Consider the following 21,977-nt stretch of genomic DNA (forward strand, 5'->3'; position numbering starts at 1 on the left):
CCCCGCGACCCCGGCCCGGCTCCCGGACCGGGGTCGCGGGGCCGGGGGGATGCGCAGGGCCGGGGAGCCGCGGGGGTGTGCCGGGCCGGGAGCCGCAGGGGTGCGCCGGGCCAGGGGGCCGGTCCGGGAGCCGGTCCGGGGTCGCGGGGCCGGGGGGTGCGCCGGGCCGCCGGGGGCCGGCCGGCAGTGCTGGGCGGGCCGGGGGTGGTCGGCCGGGGCTGGCACCCCAGGGCCCGAGCCGACCCAGGCTGGAGCCGCCGGGGGGGGCCAGCCTGGGCCGCACCTCTTCCCCCCCCATCCCCTCCTACCTGCTTCAGGCTTCCCGCGAATTAAATGTTCGCGGGAAGCAGGGGAGGGGGCGGAGACTTTGGGGAGGGGGCAGAGTTGGGGCGGGGGCGGGGCTGGGGGCGGGGCCCCGTGGAGTGTCCTCCATTTGGAGGCACAAAATATGGTAACCCTACCATATCCCGCATCCACTCCCTTCCCAAAGGTGCTCCCATCCCTGCTATGTTTGCCCCCGTGTTCCCATTTCTGCTGTATGCGTCTCCCATCCCTTTCCCCTGTGCTCCCATCGGTCCTGTGTGCCCCCATCCCTTCCCCTGTGTCACCATCCCTGCTGTGTGCGCCCCCTCAGGTCCCCCCACCCGTGCTGTGGTCTGGTGTTATTCCACCCCGGTCATCCCTACCCCGTGTTCCGCAGCTCCGCCATTTCCCCCACTCACTCTCTGCATCCTCCAAGCTGTGCTTGCCCTTTTAAGATGAAGCGAAAGCAGCGCTCCCATTGGCTGCCGGCCCCAAAGGCGGGGCCCCTTCATTGTGGCGGGGCGCGGGGCGGAACCCCAGGACCCGCACAGGGCTCTCGGCTTCAGTTGGTGGGTCTTGGCGCCGATCGCAGCCGACCCCGGTATCGTCCCGTCCCTGTGACCGTCTCCCCCTCCCCAGAGCTGGGAGAGCAGGAAAGGGAACCCGCAGCCCCTCCCTGCGGACGGAGGGGAAAGGGCTGTGGTTTGAGGTTGGCAGCTAGGACTCCTGGGTTCTATCCTGGTGGATAGGAGCGGGGTCTAGGGGTTACAGGGCAGCCAGGACTCCCGGGTTCTATCCTGACCCTGGGAGGGGAGCAGGGTCTAGGGGTTAGAGCAGTGTATGAGCTGAGGGGTGAAAACATTATCTAGGGGTAATTAAGTGTAATGGTTTTGCCACCTTGGGGTATCTCCCTCAGGCTCTTCTTGGGAGCTGTCCCAGGGGCTCAGACCTTTCCCCACTGACCAACTTTCCTGCTCCCCCCCTGCAGCTAGGAGCCATGGGCAGAAAGCGGCTTATCACCGACTCCTTCCAGGTGGTGAAGAGGCAGCGGCAGGACCCTGACACCAAGAAGGGGAGCTTACAGCCAGGTGAATGCCTTACCCATGGAGGGGCAGGGCCCCAGAAGATGGGCTCAAACCCCAGCCTGGCACAGCGGGGGCCCTGGATGGCACAGCCAGATCTTGGGATGCGGGTAGAGCAGGAATTGGGGGTGGCATGGGAGTGGGTGTGGAGCCATCTCAGAAGCTGGGAGATGCAGAGGGGGCAGAACTAGGGTTGCCAACGGTCTACTCACACAAAACCAAACACCCTTGCCGCACCCTTCTTCCAAGGCTCTGCCCCAGCCCCCCGCTCACTCCATCTCCCCCTCTCCCCATTCTCCCTCCTTCACTTTCACCAGGCTAGCTCAGGGGGGTGAGGGTTCCGGCTGGAGGTGCGGGCTCCAGGGTGGGGCCAGAAATGGGTTGAGGGTGTGGGAGGGGGCTCCAGGCTGAGGCAGTGGGTTGGGGTGCAAGAGGGGGTTAGGGCACTGGGGTGGGGCCAGGGATGAAGGGTTTGGGGTGCAGGAGAGGGCTCTGGGCTGGAGCCAAGAGGTTCAGAGTATGGGAGGAGGCTCCAGGCTGGGGCAGGAAGTTGGGGTGCAGGGGGGTGAGGGCTCTGACTGGGGGTGTAGGCTCTGATGTGGGGATGAGGGATTTGGGGTACAGGAAGGGGCTCTGGGCTGGAGGTTCAGAGTGCATGGGGGGCTCTGGACTGGGGCAGAGGGTAGGGCGTGGGGGGGGTGAGGGCTGGGGATGTGGGCTTTGGGATGGAGATGAGGAATTTGGGATGCAGGAGGATGCTCTGGGCTGGGACCGAGGGGTTCAGAGGGTGGGAAGGGGATCAGGGCTGGGGTAGGGGGTTGGGGTCTGGGGGGTGGAATCAGGGGTGCAGGCTCTGGGCAGTGCTTACCTCAAGCCAATGGGAGCTGCGGAGGTGGCGCTTGGCATGGGGGCAGTGTGCAGGGGGGCCCCCTGGCTGCCCCAGGCTATGCATAGAAGCCGGAGTGGGAAAAGACGGTTACTCACCGTTGTAACTGTTGTTCTTCGAGATGTGTTGCTCATATCCATTCCATTAGGTGTGTGCGCGCCGCGTGCACGATCGTCGGAAGATTTTCTACCCTAGCAACACCGGCGGGTCGGCTGTGGAGCCCCCTAGAGTGGCGCCTTCATGGCGCTGAATATATACCCCAGCCGACCCGGCGCCCCCTCAGTTCCTTCTTGCCGGCTACTCCGACAGTGGGGACGGGGGGCGGGTTTGGAATGGATATGAGCAACACATCTCGAAGAACAACAGTTACAACGGTGAGTAACCGTCTTTTCTTCTTCGAGTGCTTGCTCATATCCATTCCATTAGGTGACTCCCAAGCCCAACTTAGGTGGTGGGGTCGGAGTGAGACATTGCTGTGTGCAAAACCGCTGACCCAAATGCAGCATCGTCCCTGGACTGCTGCACTAGTGCATAGTGAGCTGTAAACGTGTGGACTGATGACCAAACCGCCGCTCTACAGATGTCCTGTATCGGAACATGTGCCAGGAAAGCAGTCGAGGAAGCTTGGGCCCTCGTGGAGTGAGCGGTGAGGTGCGGTGCTGAGACACCTGCCAGGTCATAGCAAGTCCGGATGCAAGACGTAATCCAGGAGGATAGGCGTTGTGAGGAGACCGGTGAGCCTTTCATTCGGTCGGCTACTGCAACGAAGAGTTGCGTCGTCTTTCTAAAGTGCTTTGTGCGGTCAATATAGAAGGCCAGGGCCCTTCGTACGTCCAGGGAATGCAAACGTTGATCCTGGCGAGTGGCATGTGGTTTGGGGTAAAAGACCGGGAGAAAGATGTCCTGGTTAATGTGAAATGTAGAAACCACCTTAGGGAGAAAGGCAGGATGTGGGCGAAGCTGCACTTTATCCTTATGGAAGACTGTGTAAGGGGGCTCAGATGTAAGCGCCCTGAGCTCAGAAACGCGCCTTGCTGAGGTGATGGCTACGAGGAAGGCTGTCTTCCAGGATAGGTACAAAAGTGAGCAGGTGGCTAGTGGTTCGAATGGAGGACCTGTGAGTTTGGAGAGAACCAGATTGAGATCCCACGTCGGGACGGGATGACGCTGTTGCGGGTACGTCCGGTCTAAGCCCTTGAGGAATCTAACAACCATCGGGTTAGAGAATACCGAGGACGCGAGTTCCCCTGGGTGAAAGGCCGATATAGCGGCCAGGTGAACTCTAATTGAAGATATCGCCAACCCTTGTTGTTTTAGGGAGAGGAGATATTCCAATATGAGAGGAATGGGTGCCTGCAACGGGGACGTGGCTCGTTGTTCGCACCAACAGGAGAACCGTTTCCACTTGGCCAGGTACGTGGTCCGTGTTGAGGGTTTCCTACTGCTCAGCAGGATCTGTTGGACAGAGTGTGAGCATTGCTGCTCTGCCTGGGTGAACCATGGAGCAGCCACGCCGTGAGGTGGAGTGATTGCAGGTCGGGGTGACGCAGCCGACCGTGGTCCTGAGATATGAGATCCGGACATAATGGAAGTGTGATCGGTGTCTGAACCGAGAGCTCCAACAGTGTGGTGTACCAATGTTGTCTCGGCCACGCTGGAGCGATCAGAATTACCTGTGCCTGGTCTCTGCGTAATTTGAGCAGTACCTTGTGGACCAGAGGAAACGGAGGGAAGGCATAAAACAGGTGATCTTTCCAGGGAAGGAGAAACGCATCCGAGAGGGAGCCCGGAGCTCGACCTTGTAGGGAGCAGAACATGTGGCACTTCCTGTTGTCTCGGGATGCAAACAGGTCTATCTGGGGAAACCCCCACCTCTGGAAGATGGAATGTATGATGTCCGGACGGATAGACCACTCGTGCGTTTGGAAGGACCTGCTGAGTCGGTCCGCTAGAGTGTTCTGGACTCCAGGGAGGAACGATGCCGTGAGATGGATCGAGTGGGCGATGCAGAAGTCCCACAGGCGAATGGCCTCTTGGCATAGAATTGACGAACGTGCTCCTCCTTGCTTGTTGATGTAAAACATGGCCGTGGTGTTGTCGATGAGAACCAGCACACAGCGGCCACGTAGGAGATTGAGGAATGCCTGGCACGCCAGGCGTACCGCCATCAGTTCCCGAACATTGATATGCAGGGCTAGCTGGGGTGTAGTCCACAGGCCCTGGGTATGGTGTTCGTTGAGATGGGCGCCCCAACCCAGAGATGACGCGTCTGTGACCAGGTGCAGAGAGGGTTGTGGGGCGTGAAATGGCATCCCCTCGCAGACCACATTGTGATCTAGCCACCAGGTGAGGGAGGCCAGGACCGAGTTCGGGACCGTGACTACCATGTTCAGGCTGTCCCGATGTGGACGGTATATTGATGACACCCAGGTTTGAAGTGGGCGAAGCCGAAGTCTGGCATGCCTGGTTACGTACGTGCAGGAAGCCATGTGACCCAGCAGGGTAAGGCACGACCTCACCGTGGTAGTTGGGAAGGCCTTGAGCCCTTGAATGAGGTTCGTGATGGTGCCAAAGCGGTTGTCTGGCAGGATGGCTTGTGCACGTCTGGAGTCTAGAACTGCGCCGATGAATTCTATTCTCTGGGTAGGTTCTAGAGTGGATTTGTCCTTGTTGAGTAGGATGCCCAACTCGTGGAATGTGTGCACTATTCTGTGGACGTGAGCTTGAACTTGCTCCTTGGTGCGACCGCGCACCAGCCAGTCGTCTAGGTACGGGAACACCTGTATCCCTTGCCGACGAAGGTACGCTGCCACGACCGCCATACATTTCGTGAACACCCTTGGGGCCGAGGATAGGCCGAAGGGAAGGACTGCAAATTGGTAGTGCACCGTGTTTACCACGAATCGCAGGAAGCGTCTGTGAGGCGGGTAGATTGCAACGTGAAAGTATGCGTCTTTCATGTCGAGGGCGGCGAACCAGTCTCCAGGATCGAGGGAAGGGATAATGGCCCCCAAAGAGACCATGCGGAACTTCAACTTTACTACGAATTTGTTGAGTCCGCGCAAGTCCAAGATGGGTCGCAGACCTCCTTTGGACTTGGGGATCAGGAAGTAACGGGAATAAAATCCCCTGCCCCTTAACTCTATCGGAACCTCCTCTATGGCCCCCATGGCCAGGAGCGTAGAAACCTCCTGTATAAGAAGTTGCTCGTGAGAAGGGTCCCTGAAGAGGGACGGGGAAGGGGGGGAGGAGGGGGGGATAGAAGAAAACTGGATAGCGTATCCCCTCCCCACCGTGCGGAGGACCCAACGGTCCGAAGTTATAAGGGACCAAGCACGGTGGAAGTGGGAGAGACGATCCCGAAAGGAGGGGGTTGGATCCTGGGGAATGACTGGGGCGCCGTCCTCGACCGCACCTTCAAAAGTTCTGTCTAGGACCTGAAGGTGGTCTTGGTGGCCCTTGGTTCTGACCAGGTTGAGGGCCGGTCCACCTTCTCCTACCACCTCGTCCTCGCCTCCGGGCCGAGTCTTGTCTCTGTCGAGGCGGGGGGGGGTAGAAGCGCTGAGGCTGCGGCCTAAATGGCCTGCGCTGAGGGCCCACAACATGCATCCCGAGGGAGCGCATGATTGTTCTCGAGTCCTTGAGGCTCTGTAGGCGAGAGTCCGTCTTGTCCGAGAACAATCCATGCCCTTCGAAGGGGAGATCCTGTAGGGTTTGCTGCAGCTCCGGAGGCAAACCCGAAACCTGAAGCCAGGAGATCCTCCGCATAGCGATACCCGAGGCCATGGTCCTCGCAGCCGAGTCCGCTATGTCCAAGGAGGCCTGTAGGGAGGTCCGAGCCACCTTCTTACCCTCCTCTACCATGGCCCCAAACTCTTCCCTGGACTCTTGGGGAATCAACTCCTTGAACTTCCCCATAGAGTTCCAGGAGTTAAAATTGTAACGGCTCAGGAGCGCCTGTTGATTTGCCGCTCTGAGTTGCAGCCCACCGGCTGAGTAAATCTTACGGCCAAACAAATCAAGGCGCTTGGCCTCTTTTGATTTAGGCGCTGCCGCCTGCTGTCCGTGGCGCTCCCGTGCGTTCACCGATGCTACCACCAGTGAACACGGTTGTGGGTGGGTGTACAAGTACCCGTAGTCCTTTGACGGGACAAAGTACTTTCTTTCCACCCCTCTCGCTGTGGGTGGAATAGAGGCAGGGGTTTGCCATATCGTATCCGCATTTGATTGTATCGTGCGGATCAGGGGTAACGCTACCCTCGATGGGGCATCCGCTCCAAGGATGTTCACGATCGGGTCGTGTACCTCCACTACCTCCTCCGCTTGCAGGTCCATATTACGGGCCATCCTGCGCAGAAGATCCTGGTGAGCCCGAAGATCTATCGGAGGAGGGCCTGTGCAGGATGTGCCCGCCACTGCCTCGTCTGGCGAAGAAGAGGAAGATGCCTCCGGTGGAACCGGATCCAAGGGCCGGTCCTGGTCTCCCTGTTCCCGGGCTGGAGCATCACCCGCGTCTGGGTCCAGGGCGTCAGGTGCGACGGACACGGAAGCCTCCGTGTCCCCTGGCGGAGGCCGAGAGATGGTGGACTCCGGGGCCCTTCTCACGGAGTGACCCGAGCGAGAGGTCGAGGGAATTGGAGCCCCTTGCTCCTGGTGGTACGCCCACGGGGTCCAAAACGACCAGTGAGATGGGCCATGGGAATGGTCCTCCGGCATCCCCTGCCAATGGCCCAAGTCCTGTTCCTCGGCTTGCCCCTGAGGAGGGTATGCCGATCTCGACAGGTCCTCTGATGAGCGAGACACCGATCTCGATGGCCATGGCGGTGCCGAGAGAGTCGGGACCAATCCCGTGGGCTGCGGTGCCGCACGGTGCCGGTCCGGAGATCTTCTATCTCCACGCGGTGCCGGCGACCGGTGCCGGGACCGTGACCGGTGCCGATGACCTCGTCGGTGCCGGGAGTCGGATCTGGACCTCGACGAGGACCTGGAGTATGCCCGGTGCCGGGAGCGGCCTCTCGACGTCGAACGTCGACCGTAGCGGTGCCGAGAACTGCGTCTCGACGTTGATCGGTGCCGACGATCATACCGGTGCCGAGACGTCGAGCGGTGCCGCGAAGATGATCTTGGCCGCGAGTACGACCGGTGCCGAGGTGATATTCGGCGCCGGGACTGCGAGCGGCGTGGGGACCTGCTTCGGGACCTGGATCGGTGCCGAGGTTCCAGCCCTTGCGATGGAGGGCGCAACAAGGCAGGTTTCCCCCTCGACTGGATCGGGCAGGTCAACGGTGCCGTCGGTGCCGTCGGTGCCGGTGGTTGGGGCGGTGCCGGCTCCGTGAGAGCTATCAAGTCTCTCGCCGCCTCGAAGGCCTCAGGAGTCGACGGGAGGCACTGAATCACCGCCGGTCTCGGTGGAGACGTTGTCCGTACCGGACTCAACGGCTTCGGCGCCGGAGTCGACGGTGCTGGAGGCACCTGTTTCCGGTGCTCCACCGGCGGACGCGGCTCTACCCCCGGCACTGGGGGAGCCGGCGTCTTCGGCACGGTGGTCCCCGTTTTATGGGCTTTTTTATGCCCTGGGGATAACGAACGGCACCGAGGCACTTGCTGTACCTGCGGTGCCGACGAGGTCCGGTGCCGGGGAGGCTTGTCCGACGCCTCTCGCGTGGTCGTCGCTGCCGACGCCGCCGGGGCACTGCGCACCGAGGCGCTAGGTGCCGGGGCCTGAGTAGTGGATGGACTCAGTGCCGCCTCCATTAAGAGTTGCCGGAGCCGAAAGTCCCGCTCCTTCTTGGTCCTAGGTCTGAAGGCCTTACAGATCTTACACTTATCTGTTTGATGGGACTCTCCCAGGCACTTCAGACAGGAGTCGTGCGGGTCACTCGTGGGCATAGGCTTTGCGCAGGAGGCGCACTGCTTGAAGCCGGGAGCGTTGGGCATGAGCCCGGTCCCGGTGCCGGGGGAGAAAAAGGGGGGAGAGACCCCCTTAATCCCCTGAACTAATATAACAACTTTACAACTATTAACTATTTAACTATTAACTATTTAACTATAAACACTAAAACTATCTAACTGCTATAACAAATGAAGCTAGGGAGAGTGGAGATCAGCTATGCCGCGCTCCACAGTTCCAACGACCGTCAGGGGCGGTAAGAAGGAACTGAGGGGGCGCCGGGTCGGCTGGGGTATATATTCAGCGCCATGAAGGCGCCACTCTAGGGGGCTCCACAGCCGACCCGCCGGTGTTGCTAGGGTAGAAAATCTTCCGACGATCGTGCACGCGGCGCGCACACACCTAATGGAATGGATATGAGCAAGCACTCGAAGAAGAACATGCCACTGCTTCCAGGAGCCACACGGCGCAGAGGATAGCGGAGAGCCTGCCAGCCCTGCTGCGCAGCACTGCCAACTGGACAGATACCGGCCAGGTCAGTGGTGCTGACTGGAGCCGCCAGGATCCCTTTTCGACTGGGTGTTCCAGTCGAAAACAGGACACCTGGTTTCCTAGGCAGAACCGCTTCAATAGCTGCAGGGTATGTGGGGCAGAGCTGTTTAGAGATGTGCAAGGGAGTGGAGCTGTCAGGGGCTGGAGGAGTGCAGGAGCGGAGTTGTTACAGGGGTGGGGGATGAAGGGGCAGAATTGTCTCAGGGGTTGGGGACATGAGTACACTCTGTTCTGCTCCTGTGCTGCTCACTATCCGTCCCCTCCCCCTCCCCCTTCCTTTCCCTCCCCCAAGTGGTCAAGCCAGGTGTGCAGACTGGAGCCTGACTAAGGGTATGTCTTCACTTACCGGAGGGTCCGGCGGCAGGAAATCGATGTTCTGGGATCAATTTATCGCGTCTGGTTAAGACACGATAAATCAATCCCGGATCGATCCTGGAAGTGCTCGCCGTCGACGCTGGTACTCCAGCTCGCCGAGAGGAGTACGCGGCATCGACGGGGGAGCCTTCCTGCCGCATCTGGACCCGCGGTAAGTTCGGACTAAGGTACTTTGAATTCAGCTACGTTATTAACGTAGCTGAATTTGCGTACTTTAGTCCGAAGTGGGGGCTTAGTGGGGACCAGACCTCAGCCTCAAACTTTGGGCAGCTCGGTGGCTCAGACCGAGTGGGCTGCGCTCTCAGAGCTGGGGCTGGGTTCAGTCCTGGGGGCGACATTGGCCCTGCAACATACCCTACCCTCCGGGTTAGGGGAGAGCCAGGGGTCAGGGCCGTTGGGGCGGGGGAGATAGACAGATCTGGAGCCATGGACAGACCCATAATAACCATTGTCACTCGATCTGCCCCTGGCCATTGGGAGCTGGGCCAGCCGCTATTACTGGCCTGTGTTCTCAAGCCGTGCCCCCTCCAGCTCAGCCCTGGGGGGAACAACTGAGCCCGGGGGTTCCCGGTTTGCACTGGGTTGCGGGGGGGCTGCTGGGGGGCCTGGGCCTATTTCCACAGCAATGCTGATCAGTCTGTTCCCATCTGCTGCTCAGAGGTGGTGCCGGTCCCAGATGATGCCCCCCCAGGCGGCTCCCTGCACCCGGCCCCGTTGGAGATGCTCAAACAGTTCGACCTCAGCTGGGAGTATGGACCCTGCACTGGTGAGAGCCCTGCCCCCTCCATCCTGAACCAGTGAGAGCCCCACCCTTCCCCCCACCAGTGAGAGCCCCCCACTGATGAGAGCTCCCTGTGCCCCACAGGTGAGAACCATGCCCCCTTCTCCCCCCACATCAGTGACAGCCCCACCCCTTCTGTCCTGAACTGGTGAGAGCCCCACCCCTTCCATCCTGAACCGATTTGTGCTCCTACCCTTTCCCCTCCCCCCACTGGTGATAGCCCCGCTTCCTTCCCTCTCCCCCCCACCACTCGTGAGAGCTCCGCCCCCTATCCCTGCACTGAGAGAGCTCCAGGTGGCTCCTGCTGAGGGGTTGCCAGACCAGCTCATCTCTTGGCCCCTTTGGGGGCAGCATGGGGTGAGGGGGGAAGCCCCTGGATCATCCTAGTCACACTGCTCCCTTCCCCATTCCCAGGTGGCCAATGGGGCCATACACTGGGGGATGCGGTGATGGGAGCCTGGCCAGTGGGACATGAATGCCATGCCACCTGGTCCACTGCTGCTAAACAGCACTGAGGGCCTGAACTCTGGGGTAGGGCTGGATAGGAGCTGGTGTCCCTTAGAGGAAAAAGGCCCAGTGTTCTATTCTCTGCCCTCCTGAGCCAACCAGCCCCCCTGGCCTGATCAGAGCCAGCACCTCCCTATAGGGGAAGGACCCACATCCCTTCTGTCACAGATCTGCAGAGTGGGCACTACATCCCAACTTTGAAACAGTCTCTTGGAGGACCCCTGTCAATGTGCCTGACCCTCAGGGGGTCCCACGTTTCCTCAAGGACCTGCCATATAGCCTTAGCATCTGAGACACTGGGCTCCTGCTTTGCATCATGAGCTCTGCCCAGCGAGTCCAACTGAGCCAGATGCCTGGTCAGAGACTGTCCCACTCTCCAGGGCTCCAGGCATCCCAGCCAGTGACACTAGGCAGCTTTTCCAACCAGAGCAGGGTTTGTTAGCCTGCAGGCACATGGCTTGGGGAGTTCTCAGGGCAGTGTAGAGAAGCAAAGGTCACAGAAGTCAGCGCCCAGTCAAGCTGGGTTGGATTCCCGTTTGGCTCTGGCTCCCCAAAGCCTGGCTCTTAGCCCAGCTGCCTGGCCCGTCGGTCTGATACCAGAGCTGTGCTGAGTTCCTGGGCTACACCTGCCAAGAAGCAGGTGTCAGGTGCTAAGTCCTTGGGGTGCCCGTTGTCTTTCCAGACCCTTCATGGACATGGGCCAGGCCTTTGATGGCAGCACCCAAACACCACGTTTCCTCGTTGGTTCACTTGTCTGGGGATCCCGGGGGGAAGGAGAGGAGTTACAGCTTCCCCCCCACCCATGATCCCCATTTTCTCAGGGCTGGCTCCCTGATCAAAACCTTGGGGGTGGGGGGGCAGCACTCCCATCCACCCTGCCCAGGGCTGAGCCTGTTCTGCCATTTTTAAATGAAGCTCTTTAGGGAAGGATCTGTGCAGTACCTGGCACAATGGGGAACCCTGATCTTGGTCGTCATCTGTGCAGTGCTGGCACAATGGGGGTGCACCTGGGCCTTCAGTGGCCACACGCTCCTGTCACCCTCACTCCACATTAACCTTTCACTCTTGCTGGCAGGGATCACCCGGCTGCAGCGCTGGGAGCGGGCCAAGTCCCTGGGGCTGAGCCCCCCTCTCACGGTGCGGGAGACACTGCTGGAGCGTGAGGGAGACCCCAGCTTCATGCACTGGTTGGTTGGGGCCCAGCACCTTGTGTGTGTGTGTGTGTGTGTTGCTTTCCCAGCTGCTGCCTAGCAGCGTCATCACCCTGGGATAGTAAATCTCCCTGAAACGAGCCCTGCTGCATGTGCGTGGGGGGGAGAAGAGGAATGTGATCAGTCTCCTGGGTGCATCAGCTGAAACTCAGCCCCCACCCCCTTTGTTCCCAGCAGCCTGGCTTGGAAGGAGCTTTGTGCATAGATCTGAGGGACAAGGGGGTTCCACAAATGATCATTGCAGATCTAGGGCATCTCCACACCCCTTTGCAGGCTCAGGCTTCAGGATCTGCTCCCCCGCAACTCCCAGTGGAGAAATGAACCCTCTTCCCTTGCAGTTGTGAAGCAATGCTCCCCCTGCAGTGACACCTGCCAGAGTTTGCAGAGAGCCTAGACCCACAGCTCCCACATAGGAGAGCTGCCCCAGCATGTCAGTGGGGCATTAATCCTGAAACCTATTGAGGGTGATTCAAAGGTCAGTACAGTTGGTGCCTGCGCTGACTGTGAAGAGAGAGCGCCCCCTACTGAGCCTCTCACCCTGCAGCACAGCACTCCCTAGTGCTGCACTGGAGCGTTGGGGCCAGCAGCGACTACGGGGGGAGAGTGCCACCAGCTGAGCCCTGCACCATGCAGCCCTTGGGGTTTCCAGTCCTGCCTTGGGGCTCAGAGCCTTTGGCTCTGAGGGCTGGGCAAAGAGAAGGAAGAAATGAAGGGATTTGAGGGGGGAACAAGAGATCTGAGCTCCCTCCCCTCTGCTGCAGACTGGCCATCCTTGAAAGTCAATAGTCGTGGGACCCAGCCGTGTCATTTCCCTAAATGAACCGTAAAATTGTGTCTCCTGCAGACCTGCCACAGCGGTGCTGCAGGGACCAGCTGCATTCCAGGCCTTCCAGCCCTGGCTGGGCCCCGTGGGGAGGGGGTGAGGGACAGGATACAGAGCCAGGGACCCTGGGAAGTAACCGTATTCTCTCTGCCTTCTTCTGCAGCCTCTGGCATGACTACCCACTCTGAGATGAGGCATGGCTGGCCCCGCCATACAGCAAGGAAGGGAGAATCATGCTGCCGCCCGGACCCAGCATTTACTCTGGTTCCTGATTGGAAAATAGCTCTGTGCTTGTATTAAGAAGGGGGGGGGGATGTTCCCCTGGCAATTGGGGTATGGAGTGCCCAGGGCCCACATTGGATGGGCAAGCCCAAGTCCTGGCAACCCTAGACCAAGCTGTGCTCTGTCCCATTAGCTGCTGAGGTCCATATCCCGGATTAAAGGGCCTGTTTGAGAACTTCTGAGGCTTGGTGAATTCTAGACCCTGGGGCAAGGCAGGTGCAGGAGGGTCAAGTGCCAAAGCATGAGTGGGCCGCGTCTCTTCTGAAAAGCCTAGGTGCCATGGGGAAACAGCTCTCCGACTTCAGTGCAGACACAGTCCTTCTAGAGATGGGTGGGACAAGCAGCCACCTTTGGGGCCCTCATGCCCTCTAGTTAGCTTTGCTCCAAAACACTGAAGCTTGCAGCTGGTCTGGACCCTTATGTCCAGCTAGCCTTCCGCTCTAGAACCCCCTAGTATCCACCTAGTGCTGCCGTGTTGGAACCATGGTGTCTCCTAATGTTCACTCACCTTGTGTTGTCCAGATAGCACAGGTAGTCTAGAACCATGGCATGGCATGCATTCTAGAAGCCAATTGCAGCCAGCTAGGGCATATGCAATTTAGACCCACAGAGCGATGGTGTGACCAAATATGGCATGTGGTCTAGAACCATTCAGCTATGTCATCTGCTCTGTAACACCATCTTGCTAATGCACATATTCTAAATCCATTTGGCACCTGGCTCACCTGCATGCAGAAGCAGATTTTTCTCTATGCAAGGCACCAGCTCCAGAACATCAGTGCACCTGTCTGGTCTAGAACATTTTCCTGTGTGGGTCAGCTCCAGCACACACCTGTTCAGCTCTAGTGCCTGTGAGTCTAGAATCACACTGTGGTGTCTTGTCTTGTGAGAGCCTTTGCGGGCCCTGAGCACAACAAGTCATGGCCTGGGGCGTCTGGCCCTGTAGGAGTGACAGCACACCCAGCAGCTACAGGTGTAATTGTGTGACTTCTCCACACACAGGGGCAAGTGAACCCCAGCCTCAGTGCATGAACCCCTGCCCCTATCACAAGTCAGCAGGAACTCCCAGGGAAGACGTGCTCATGGGCCCAGGCTACTCAGTCTGGAGCTGCCCAAACCTCAGTGCAAAAAGAGCACTGTCATCCAATGATGCAGAGTGGGCCTGCGGGGGGGCTTCTCCCTTGGCTCTGGCCCCAGGGTGGGGGACTGGCTGGCTCTGGGGAATGGGAGACAGTCTTTCTCCGCTAGGGGCCCAGATTGTGCATGGAGGGCCCCTGTGTCAGCCCTGGTCAGGCCTGGGGGATGGCTGCTGGCTCTTGGCTTTGCTCAGTGCAGCTCCATGGGCTGAGCTGGGCTGAAGCTAGAGCAGGCTGGCCTGTTTGGGGTTAAACATTCATCATGTACCCTCTCTCCCAACCTCTGCCCTCTCCGCCATGGTGAAACAGAACCACCAAGCAGGGAGGGGGCTGCCTCCCCAGGCCTGCCAGTCCCCTAGGCACTGCCATCAAGCGAGCACCATGTAGCGAGCCTGTAGTGGGGTGGGTGAGGAAGGAAGGAGCTTCAGAGCTGGTGAGGGGCAAGGGGAGTAGATAGGACCCAGCCACCCCAGTGTGGGGTAGGGGGGCTCAGCCAGTGCAGGGGCAAGGAAACCCTGGAGGCCAACCGCAGCAGCAAGCTGTCTCCCTAGTGCCTAGGAGTCAAAGCTGGGTGGCTGCTGGCCACGGGCCCATGTGGGTGGCCAGCAGCTGCAGCACCTCAGTTGGGCGAAATCTCTGACCAGAGTGGTTATGTCATCAAAGGGCAGGGGCAACCCCAGACAGATATGCCAGGAAACCAGAGCAACCCAGTCACCAGCCACATCCTGCTCCCTGCAGCGCCCTCTGCTGGGACAGGTGTAGCCAGGAGCTCCCCCCACAGCCAGTGCTCCTGCCCCACTCCCTGCAGCGCCCCCTGCTGGGAGCCACATTCCCATGAGGCAGGGCAGCTCAAACAATCAAGCACTGAGATTAGTTCATTGTGCGCCTCCACCTGGGGCTAACAGTTCGCAAGGGGGCAGCAATGGGGCTTTACTCTGGCTGGTGACTCTCTAGCTGCTTGGGGGCCCAGGAGCAGGGTTGAGACACTGGGGGTGGGGAGAGCAGGTAGGATGCAATGGCTGGGCCCCCACCCCATAGGCATTGACAGTTCCTAGGGCAGAGGCTGGCTGAGGTTAAGGGGAGAGCCCAGGTTAATCACTGACAGATCCCTGGCTGGCCCACTGCCTTAGCAGCATTTTAGTGTCTTCTGGTGGGCAAGCAGGGGAGGGCAGGTATCTCTGGATGCTCCCTGCCCTCCATTTCCCCCTGCAAGAAGAGATCTGAGGCACTGGCCAGTCCCACATGCTGGGGGTTTAATACAGCTCCTGCTGTCACTGTCCAAACAGAGCCACGACCTGCCAGCATCCCCCTGCCCCCATGGGGGGATGCTAAAGGGGACCCTCTACTCATCATCCAGCTCCCCTTCACTAGAGGTGTATAGGGGAATCCCCAGCTCTGAGAGATGCCCCCCCAATTCCACCTTCTCTGTGGATCAATCAGCCTCCCCCTGCTAGGGCTATTACAGAGGCCCCGCTGTAGCCCCTGCATGTCCGTCCAGATGCATCTGGGCCCATCGTGGGGTGGGGCGCCACCCAGGAGTCGAAGATGTCTGCATCCCTCCCATCCTCTCTTCTCCGCAAGTGGGCAGCGTCGGGACGTCCTCGTGCAGCACAGTGGGGCCCCCTAGCTGTGGCCCTTGCTGTGCGGGGGGCGGCAGACAGCCTGCAGGGCCTGCTCGGGGAGGCGTGAGGGCTGGGTCAGGATGGCTGTGAGCTTGCTGAGCTGCAGGAGGGAGCTGGAGATAGCTGCGGGGGAGGGAGAAACTAGCACCAGCTCCAGATGGAAGCTGCCCGCCCACATCCTTACCCCAAGCCTATCAGCTGGAAGAGCCCTGAGCTGGGTTTGGCAGGATGGGTAGAGGAGGTGGCTCAGAAAGCCCTGCCCAGTGATCAGATTGTGGGGGAATGCCTGGGGGTGACACTGAATCCAGGGCAGGCACATTCCAAAGCAACCAGTGATTCTGGAGCCAACCTGATTTGGGGTTTGGAGCCCAACTGTAGGGGTCTGATTCAAAAAGACTTAGGCTAGGGGAGTGGTGCCTAATGGGTAGAGTGGGGAGGGATGCTGGGAGCCAGGACTCCTGGGTTTTAGTCCCAGCTCTGGAAGGGGAGTGGAGTCTAATGGTTAGACCGGGGGTGTCTAGGAGCCAGGACTCCTGGGTTCTATCCCCATCTCCACCACTGATTGGTTCTGACGTGGGTTACTACATCCACTCTGTGTGCCCTGTGAATAAGGACACCCCTGTCAGGCAGGCAGGATGAATGAGTGCCCATCTCTGGGAGCTCAGGGGGCCCTACCTCAGGAAACGGGATTTTCCTGGAGGCCGAGGGGATCACAGAAGCTCCTTAAGAGGCTGGAATCCCTCTTCCCCGGAGTGGGGCCCTTCCCCCCAGCTGCTGGGAGTATGGGGATGTTTGAGCCTGGTGCGTGGGACGTACCGGGGCGCAGCATGGCCAGGGCGCAGTGCTGCTCCAGCCAGCCCAGCACCGACTGGCAGAACTCCTTGGCACTGCGGGTGCTCACCGCTCCCCTGTAGCTCTCAAACAGCGGCTTGATGAGCACGCTGAACTGTGGGCAGAGGGGGGTTAAGGAGAATCTGCCTCCTGCCTGCCCCCTGCCTCGGAGCTAAGGAGACCAGGAAGGGCCGACTTAGCCCCCACCACCACCTGCAGGGCCAGCTGCTCCGTCCTGCCCTCCCTAACCCAGGAGGGGCCACCCCAATGCTGCAGGGATTGCCATTGCCCCCAGAGCCCCTTGTCCTGCCCTGCCCCATCCCGAGAGACCCTTCCACTCTGCCCTTGGAAGAGCCATCCCCGACCCCTCCCAGCCAGGGCCCTGCAGTGTCCCTGCCCCCCAGGATGCCCTGAACACAATCATGCCAGCGGATACGAGCCAGAAGCGCCAGTTCTGCAGGGTGCGCTGGCGCACATAGTCGTCATACAGCTGGGCTGTGTGATCTAAGTGTGGAGGAGTCACCGGGGCCCCACTGGGGGGCAGCTGGCGCTGGAACTCCCTGGGATGAGAGGGGGCAGAAGGTAAAACCAGTTCAGGGCTCAGCCCTGCCCCTTCCCTACACTCACCCAATGGCAGCGCTCAGCCACTCGAGCTCACCCTGCAGGCTCCACCCCCTCTCTGCACTCACCCAATGGCACTGCTCAGCCCCTCGATCTCACCCCACAGACCCTGCCCCTTCCCTGCATTCACTCAATGGCAGAGTTCAGCACCTCAATCTCATCCACAGGCATCGCCTGCTCCCTGCACTTACCCAATGGCAGTACTCAGCTCTTCGATCACACCCCATAGGCCCCACCCCCTTCCTACAGTCACCCAATGGCAACAATGAGATCCCACCCTCATCCCGCACTCACCCAATGGCAGCACTCAGCTCCTCAATCTCGCCCCGCAGGCGCCGGGCCGTCTCCTGTACCTGCCGGCACTCCTGCTGCAGCCGCCCCACGTACACCACACTTCTCTGCAGCAGCGTGGCCTTGCTGAGCTGGGGAAGACGGGCCGAGCATAAGACACAGCAGCCGGCCGGGCAAAGAGGGAGATGGGGTGGGGCAGACGAGGGACTGGGATGGGCAGAGAGGGGGGACATATGAAGAGCAGGGATGGGCACAGAGGGTACGGGGAGGAAGGGACGAGGACCCGGGACGAGCAGAGGAGGAGACGGAGAGGGAGGGATGAGGACCAGGGATAGGCAGAGAGAGAGATGGGCGGGGGAGACAAAGGTGAGGGACCGACAGAGAGACAGGGATGGATGAGGGACTGAGCCAGCACAGCGAAGTGGGGCCAGGTGTTCCAGCACCCACTGCTGGGGAGAATGGGGCCAGGCAGTGGAGGGAAGGGGGAACTGGAGGGCTGGACAGCAGGCATGGCCAGGGGCGCCACGTGGCATGTACCTTGACGCTGGGCTGGGCCAAGCCCGGCAGCACGAGGCTGGCGAGGGTGTCGAAGGCGCAGCTGATGTTCATGCGCCGGGCGTGGTCAGCAGAGGTAAAGCCGGCTCTTTGGCTGCCCTGTAGGATCCAATCAAAACCAGGCTGTGAGCCCCGCCCCAAGGATCAGGACTGACTCCTCTCCAACAGCGCAGAGCCAGGAGCTAACACAAGGTCATGCCCATCCAGCTCACGCACGGCACCCGCTGCAGCACAGCACCCCCCGGCTGGGGCACTGGGCTCAGCACTGAGAATGAGGGGAGAGTGCCCCCCTACCAAGCTCCCCCGCCCCCACTTCAGGCAGCACAGCACCCCCTAGTGTCGCATTGGCATCAACACCGACAGTGAGGGACAGCACCCTCCACTGAGCCCTCAACCGCTCCCTGCAGCACCTGGGCTTTCCCTGGGAAGTCTCCCTGCTGCCCCACTCAGCAGGGAGCGGCCCGGGTGTGGGCGGGTTGGCAGGGGTCCATGTTACCTTGGTGCTGGGGCGGCTGCAGGGCTGGTGGGAAGCATGGGGTCCCCTGCGCTCAGCTCTATCTTCAGACTTGGCATCTGGGGGAATCCAAAGGAAACAGGGAAACATCTGGGTCGCTCATATGGGCAAGATCCCAATGCTGCTCCCCAGGGCCCAGTAAGGCATGGTGAGTGAGCCATCCCACCCCAGCACTTCTGGGCGCACAGGCTGGTAAGGGAACCTGTCAGACCCTGCCCAGGTGGGTTCAGCTCCCAGCCCACTTCTAGGAGCAGAGGTCTGTTCATGTGAAGGATAGAGGGCTCCAGGCCCCACACTCCCAGGATCCATCCCCAGCACCAGATCAGTGATGCTGTGAACCCTCCCCAGCTCCACCCTCGCCATGGGGAGGAACCTAAAACTGTAGCCTCCCAATGTCCTCCCCAGAATGGCACATTTCAGATCAGCCCCAGGCAGCGCCAGCCTGGGGCCAAACCAGCCTCTGACCCACAGACCTGGCTGTCCTGGGTGCGATCACCGCTTGGTGCCATCCCCGAATCTGGGCAGCCAGGCCCCCAACCAGCAGGCAATGCAGGGTGAGCCACACCCTAGTCACCCCATTCCCCTGAGCCAACCCCCTCCACACACATACAGGTGCCCCAGCTAGCCCCCACCCTGCCACCCCCCCCAGATCCCGCAGCCAGCCCCCCATCTTGCCATCACCCGAGATCCCCCAGCCAACCCCCATCTTGCCTTCCCCTCAGATCCCCCCAGCTAGCCCCCCACCTTGCTATCCCCCCAGATCCCACAGCCAGCCCTAACCTTGCCATCACTTCAGATCTTCCAGCCAGCCTCCACCCAGGGAGAGGATGTTGGACGAGGGGGTGCTCTGTGACTGTGGGGCCTATTTCCGTACCTCCCTGTTCTCACATCTCCGGCCAGAGTTCCACTGGGCAGCGTCCGCTGGCTCCCTTGACACCTTTGAGGAGCAGTGGGCGCTGTCCGGGGTTCTCTGCTCGGTGTCCCCATCCGGCACCCTGATTTTGAACCTTTGACTGTCACTCCACTCCCTGTTCTTTCATTAGTTGTCCCCAGAGATTAGTTGGTTCCTGGATCCAGTGGTCCCTCCCGCTAGGCTGGGGGAGGGGCCTTTAGAAGTTGTTTCCAATAAGGCCTCCACCTTTCCATCCCCTCAGCTCCCCCAGCCAGCCCCCACCTTGCCATTCTCCCAGATCCCCCCAGCCAGCCCCCCAGCTTGCCATCCCCTCAGGTCCCACCAGCCAGCCTGCCAACCTTGCCATCCCCACAGATCCCGCAGTCAGCCCCCACCTTCCTGTCCCCTCAGATTCTCCAGCCAGCCCCCAAATTGCCATCATCCCAGGTCCCCCCAGCCATCCCCACACCCTGCCATCACCCCTGATCTCCCAGCCAGCCCCCTACCCTGCCATCCTTCCAGGTCCCCCCAGCCAGCCCCTGACCTTGTCATCCCCCCAGTCCCACCAAGCTGTCCCCCTTTACACTTCCCCAGTCCCCCCAGCCAGCCCCCCACCTTGCCATCCGCTCAACACGCCCCTCTCTCCAGCCACCTATGAACCCACCAAGTTCCCACTCCCCAAACGCTTCTTATGAGCCAACCACCTTCCTGCCCCCCCCAGCCTGATGCTCTCCCCAGCCCCATCACCCATCTCCCCTGTCCCGTCACCCCCAAGAGCCAAGCACCCACAGCGAGAGCCCATGTGATGAGAGTCCTGACAGCAGCACCCCCCATCTTACCAGTGCTGGAGGAGGCAGTGACAGAGCGAGGGTCGATGGGCTTCTCCAACAGCAGGACACCTGCAGGGAGCTCTAGGGGGGTGCAGACCTAGAGGGAGAGACGAGGGAGTCAGCAGGGGAGGACAGAAATCCGCCCCAGTCACAAGCAGGGCACCCTAAACCCAGCAGCGTTAGCCGAGTGATTCCTGGGTGGATTTAAATTGTATAGCTCATCAGCAGGGGGTGCTGTGACATCAGGGAGGGGGAGAGCTAATAGATGCCCAGCCCCGCCCTCTCCAGCAGGGGGTGCTATGACACCAGGGAGGGGAAGGAGCCTGCACTGCCCAGCCCCGCCCTCAACCAGCAGGGGGTACCAGGGAGGGGGAGGAGCCTGCACTGCCCAGCTCCACCCTCCCCAGCAGGGGGCACTGTGACACCAGGGAGGGAGAGGAGCCTGAACTGCCCAGCACCACCCTCTGCAGCAGGGGGCACTGTGACACCAGGGAGGAGCCTGCACTGCCCAGCCCCGCCCTCTCCAGCAAGGGGTGCTCTCACCTGAGAAGAGTCCCTGGCTGGAACGAGAGGCTGTGTTGATTGGCCTGGGGGGGAAAGAAAGCAGGTAGAGAGGCATGAGGCTTTCCCACAGAGGTCACAGCTCCTAGGTAGTCACCTAGAGCAGTGCCTCTCCAGCCCTGGGTCTTGGGATGGCCCACATCTGAGGAGGTGGGGGGAGAGGCTCCCCTGCACCGTGGACACCCCCAACCGCTCCTCCCACCACCAACTCCATTGTTGTTCCCCCCCACCCCCAACAGCCCTCCCCTGCCCCAGCAATACACTTTATGGTCAGCCCCCTGCCAACTCCCCCCAGTACCTAGTCCCCCACCCCGACAGCAACCCTCTATGCCCAGCCCCCCACGAGCAACTCCCCCCCCCCCGACCCCTCTGCCAGCAACACCCCCAGGCATGCCCAGTTCCCCTGCCCCACGCACCCATCACCACCTGCCTGCCCCTAAAAGCAATGCCTGTGCCCACTCTCCCCACCCCACACCCACTCCCCCTCGTCCCACCACAACAGCCTCTCCCCCCAGTGCCAGGCAGGCAGGCTGCGCTGCCCCCACAAGCACATACCTGCTACAACCAGGTGGGTAAGGAAGGCACTGGGGGCTGCCGGGGGGTGGTTGGAGGTGGGCGCTGGGGCAATGTGCTGTAGCTGCCGGGACCTTGCCCTGTTGGGCAGGGGGCCAGACACAGGCATGGCAAAGGTTCCCCCGGGGGAAGGAGGGTGCAGGGTGGGTGAAGGGGGTTTTTCAGCAGCCATGTGGGTGATGACGGAGAAGACAATGGTGGGTTGAGGGTGCTGCATGGGAGGGCCGGGCGGGGGTGGGCTGACCCGCAGTGGGGAGGTGGGGAAGAGTGGCAGGAAGGTCTGGTGTCCATTCAGGGGTGTGAGGGGCTCCAGGTCCAGGGGGAAGGAAAGGGGGGTGAGGGAGCCCCTGTGGAGAGGCAGCTCCTTAGTGCTGGTGGTCACATCCGGGTCACAAGCGCTGAACAGAGAGCCCTTTGGGGCAGCAGCTGGTAGCAGCATGGAGGCCTGGGGGAGAGGGGGAGAGAAAATCAGCCTTGCCCTCCCCAGCAGGGGGCAGGACCAGCTCTGCCGAGCCTTGCCCTCCCAGCGGGGCTGTGACACCAGGGAGGGGCCTGCACCACCCAGCCCTGCCTTCCCCAGGGGGTGGGTAGGGGCTGTGACACCAGGGAGGAGGTCATAGACCTTGCAGTGAAGGCGAAGCATGGGCTGCAATGTGGTGCCAGCTGATCTCTGCAGACAGAGGGCAGGGGCATTGCTGAGCAGTCAGAGGGCAGCTGCTACTTGCTACTCACCTGGGTCACAGGCTGGGGGCGACAGGCAGAAAAGAAATCTGTGAAGGGAAAGAGAGAAAGGCTGAAAGGAGGTGGAGAGATGAGGACAGGGGGAAGAGAAAGAAAGAAAATGCAAAGGACCTGGATA

General features: G+C 60.7%; 2 protein-coding genes across 10 annotated transcripts in view; one reads left to right on the forward strand and one right to left on the reverse strand.

The window, feature by feature from the left end:
- The first annotated feature begins 806 nt into the window (after positions 1 to 806).
- Positions 807 to 12,867, forward strand: POLD4 (DNA polymerase delta 4, accessory subunit). Of its 3 annotated transcripts, none has more exons than XM_034767736.1 (5): positions 807 to 904; positions 1,292 to 1,391; positions 9,747 to 9,854; positions 11,452 to 11,563; positions 12,574 to 12,867. In XM_034767736.1, the coding sequence occupies exons 2-5, from the start codon at positions 1,301 to 1,303 to the stop codon at positions 12,596 to 12,598; spliced, it is 336 nt and encodes a 111-aa protein (XP_034623627.1). In that variant the 5' UTR covers positions 807 to 904; positions 1,292 to 1,300; the 3' UTR covers positions 12,599 to 12,867. The 3 variants fall into 3 exon arrangements, with proteins under 3 accessions (XP_034623627.1, XP_034623624.1, XP_034623626.1); XM_034767733.1 differs by having other exon boundaries at positions 816 to 1,012; XM_034767735.1 differs by lacking the exon at positions 11,452 to 11,563 and having other exon boundaries at positions 816 to 1,012.
- A 2,190-nt stretch (positions 12,868 to 15,057) lies between these two features.
- Positions 15,058 to 21,977, reverse strand: part of LOC117876029 (MLX-interacting protein-like) — a 31,330-nt gene continuing 24,410 nt past the window's right edge. For 4 of the 7 annotated variants that reach the window (XM_034767731.1, XM_034767730.1, XM_034767729.1 and 1 more), the window contains exons 8-16: positions 21,851 to 21,888; positions 21,101 to 21,563; positions 20,528 to 20,571; positions 19,994 to 20,081; positions 18,245 to 18,321; positions 17,731 to 17,847; positions 17,197 to 17,324; positions 16,718 to 16,841; positions 15,058 to 16,396 (exon numbers count right to left, since the gene is read on the reverse strand). In XM_034767731.1, the coding sequence (XP_034623622.1) occupies positions 16,127 to 16,396; positions 16,718 to 16,841; positions 17,197 to 17,324; positions 17,731 to 17,847; positions 18,245 to 18,321; positions 19,994 to 20,081; positions 20,528 to 20,571; positions 21,101 to 21,563; positions 21,851 to 21,888 (1,349 nt within the window). In that variant the 3' untranslated portion in view covers positions 15,058 to 16,126. The remainder of the gene's footprint in view (positions 16,397 to 16,717; positions 16,842 to 17,196; positions 17,325 to 17,730; positions 17,848 to 18,244; positions 18,322 to 19,993; positions 20,082 to 20,527; positions 20,572 to 21,100; positions 21,564 to 21,850; positions 21,889 to 21,977) is intronic. The other 3 variants (XM_034767728.1, XM_034767732.1, XM_034767727.1) reach the window with 3 other exon arrangements.

Source organism: Trachemys scripta, chromosome 4, assembly GCF_013100865.1.
Source record: "Trachemys scripta elegans isolate TJP31775 chromosome 4, CAS_Tse_1.0, whole genome shotgun sequence".
Lineage (NCBI taxonomy): Eukaryota > Metazoa > Chordata > Testudines > Emydidae > Trachemys > Trachemys scripta.